The sequence below is a fragment of the Colletotrichum scovillei genome (genome assembly GCF_011075155.1).
Source record: "Colletotrichum scovillei strain TJNH1 chromosome Unknown Contig00010, whole genome shotgun sequence".
In the NCBI taxonomy this organism is placed as follows: Eukaryota; Fungi; Ascomycota; class Sordariomycetes; order Glomerellales; family Glomerellaceae; genus Colletotrichum; species Colletotrichum scovillei.
Window position 1 is genome coordinate 275,286 of NW_023336268.1, and position 3,214 is coordinate 278,499.

The 3,214-nt window shown below is 49.8% G+C and overlaps 1 protein-coding gene across 1 annotated transcript; it reads left to right on the plus strand.

The window, feature by feature from the left end:
- Positions 1-763: 763 nt before the first annotated feature.
- HER10_EVM0004530 (uncharacterized protein) lies at positions 764-1,919 on the plus strand (the record flags this gene model as incomplete). The annotated part of the gene is made up of 2 exons (XM_035474172.1): positions 764-1,012; positions 1,077-1,919. The coding sequence occupies 2 exons, from the start codon at positions 764-766 to the stop codon at positions 1,917-1,919; spliced, it is 1,092 nt and encodes a 363-aa protein (XP_035327906.1).
- Positions 1,920-3,214: the final 1,295 nt, after the last annotated feature.

Genomic DNA, 3,214 nt, shown 5'->3' on the forward strand with positions numbered 1-3,214 from the left:
TATCTTGCAGAACTCTATCCTTCGCCAGTCATATCTGGCATGTGGCTGCGACTGGTGGGAATAGACGACGATGCTCTTGGAAACGTTGGAATGGACACCAGATGCACGTATGCCATACTTGAGCGAAGGGTCGCCGGTACTATGTCTACTGAAACCCTGTTTCGGGTTCTCTTGTAAGTGTTTGAAGCGTGGTGGCATCTTTGAATGCTTGAAACGTGTTTGTTAATCAGTACCTCGGTTCCTTGACAGAGACAATGCGACTATACGTTCAATACTGAATGGTATTGAGTCACTTGTTTGCTAGTCCCCCGAGAGAAAAGAAACTCGAGATGGAGATTGTCTCCCCCGAAACGACCTCAAATCAAATCAAAGAGAAGATGCGGATGGTGGATGTTTCGAGATACACCAAACCAATTGTCCCCGGAACAATGCTTTGAGTATCTCTTAGACGTCGACCTTGTTTTTTACCCCCAACCAGCATACAGCTGCCTTTGACTTCACTTTTTCCTTGTCAACCGAACCCTCAAGTTTGAAAGAATGAAGTACTGCAAAAATGTAGAGCACGGCTGGTCTATCCTCTTTCAGGAACAAACAGGAATCAGGTAGGCGATGTGAAGAAACAATCGACAAGGAAACGAAAGAAACCAACGACAGAGATGGACTGGGCCTACCTGTATATATCTTACCCAGCATAAACGATGATAGACGTCTTCTCGATTTAGATGTTAGTTCGAAAAAGCAGCTCAGTTGCAAACTCATCATCATGTCGCACAGAGAAGCATCTCAGAACCTCCTGAGCCTCAAGGGCATCCTACACTCGGACGAAGGTCCCGTCGGCGACGAACCCGACTTCCGATCTCTGCGAGACGGCCGTAGGTATATCACTGCGAGAGATGCTGACGGCATTAGAGACGTGACGTTTGTCGGCTTTCCTCAACTCGATGCCACCCGGGAAGAGAAGCTCGCGAATCTCGCAGCGGACTTGGTAAAGCCTACCAAAGAGGCTTCTCCTGTAAGTTCAACCTCCCCGCCCTCCCCGAGTTCATGAATGAGATGCTGACACACGATGGGTATAGGAAACGGTTGTAAGGTATCTCGACTATCTCCCAAAAGGCAAGGTCTTCATCGTCGAGAGACTTCCCGTACAAGTATCATGGCGACCCGTGAGAGGTACTACGCAAGACGATATAGTCCTCGACGTAGCTTGGGACCTCCTCCTTGCCCTCGCCTACCTCCACGCAACAGGGACTGCACACGGAGACGTCCGCCTCCACAACGTATTCCCCTTCCCCTCAGAAGACTCGTCACGCGTCCGCTTCAAGCTCTTCGGACACGGCCTCGTTCCAGAAGTCCTGAGCCACAACTTGCGCAACGACGGCTATACGGCCCCTGAGCTCCGCTTCCCGGGCAAGTGGTACGCCTTCAGCGCCAACACAAAGCCGACGTTCGAATCCGACATTTGGATGCTGGGCATGGTCCTCTGGCACTGTCACCGTTTCGGCGTTTACTACGACGGCCGCGGATCCGCGAGAGAGCGGTGGGAATCGGATAGGCTGGGCCAGCCTGACCTGACTGACGGCGCAGAATTTGGCATTCACCCGCTGGCTCCCCGGGGCTGTGGCTGTGAGCCTTCACCTCACAGGTTCTCGGAGGACCTGCTTCACAAGATGCTCATTCCAGACCCTAAGCGGCGATGGACTGCTGCGGACTTGCTGGAGCAGATGAAGATGCAGAGGAATTACACGCCCGCGGAGGATGATATGAAGCGGGACCTGGCCGATCTCCAGGCTGCTCTGAAAGGTGAGAAATATGATACATTTAGAAGGATGGCGGCCACTTTGAGAGAGGCTCCGCGCAGATCTTGGACGTGGTTGGGAGGATGGATGTGCTTGCTTGCTTTCTTCTTGGTAATCCTGTGAGTGAATACTTTCAGAAGGATAAATGCTTCCTTGCTAGTATCCAGGACTTGGGAGGGACTTTGTATTGTGTTCAAAGGTTGCTTGGGATTTCTGGCGTATGTCATAATAGGAGAGATGAAGAAAACTTTCTAGCTAAGCTGCTTTGGTATTGTTCTTTTTCAAAACATCTATTACCAGCTACATCTCTCAGTCTCAGTGCGTATTTAATCATTTGAACAAAGGGCTAGATGCATGGCATACTAGTCAAGTATCTGCGTCGCCAGGATCCAGCTATTCAGTTATCAAGATTTGTGTCCGTAAGATTTGCCAGTCAGAAAAATGGTCACGTCTGGTCGAGCCCTGGTCGTTTGGATAGTTTCATGCTGCTCTATGATGACAGACTCTCACAAGGTCATTACTTAGACAGCATGGATAGTCTTTGCTGATGAAGGTTTTAAGAACATCTCAGTATCAATGAGATGAGATAAGAAATCATGAGTCTCGCATGAGTAGATGCTCTAAGCTATCTCATCACAGAAAGTCAAAAGCTCTCACATACCCTAGGTCGCGCATACGCGCCACGGCAGCGACGTTGTGAAAGAAAACAGAACAAAAAAGCCTTCATTTCCCTGCGCTCGTCAATGGAGTCATTCTGTACAGCAACCGAAGCTGTTGACGGGATTCGAGGGCCGCCGAGAGAGATAACTTCAGTCTCAGCTTCGTAAGGAGGATGACAAGCTAGGCTCAAACTCTGTTGCCAAGCTGGCCTGCTTGTCAACATAAGTCTCTAAAGATGCAAGATGCAAGCCATTGGTAAGAGACCATAGATATATCGGAGCCAGTTCTCTACTTGATTCTTTGCTAGCTGATCTCATGACGTACCCTATGAGATATCGAGGGCCTCACAGCCGAACGTATTCATCGACACATTCTACTTTGAGGTATACTACAACCATCATCATCAGACTCGTACTACCGAGCCTCAAGTCTTCCCCCATAAGGAAACCCGTCGCTTTAGACCATACCTGCGTGTCGTCACACCCGTCGGCCTCAATACGCATTGGCCAATCGCTGACCATCACGTCGCAAGCACGCGTAGACTAGCCCGGTTCTAAAACCTCACCCACTTCATCATTCGCCCATCTCCTACCCTGTCTCACTCAGATCTAACACAAATTAAACGGCCAACACACCCTCTAAGAGACGGCAATGAGGTTCCAGGCCTTGCCATCACTCACTTTTCCAAAATCCCAAGACTCCATCGTCCATCTGTCGGGACGTTCCTCTCCCGACTCAAGTCGTAATGCAGATGTCCA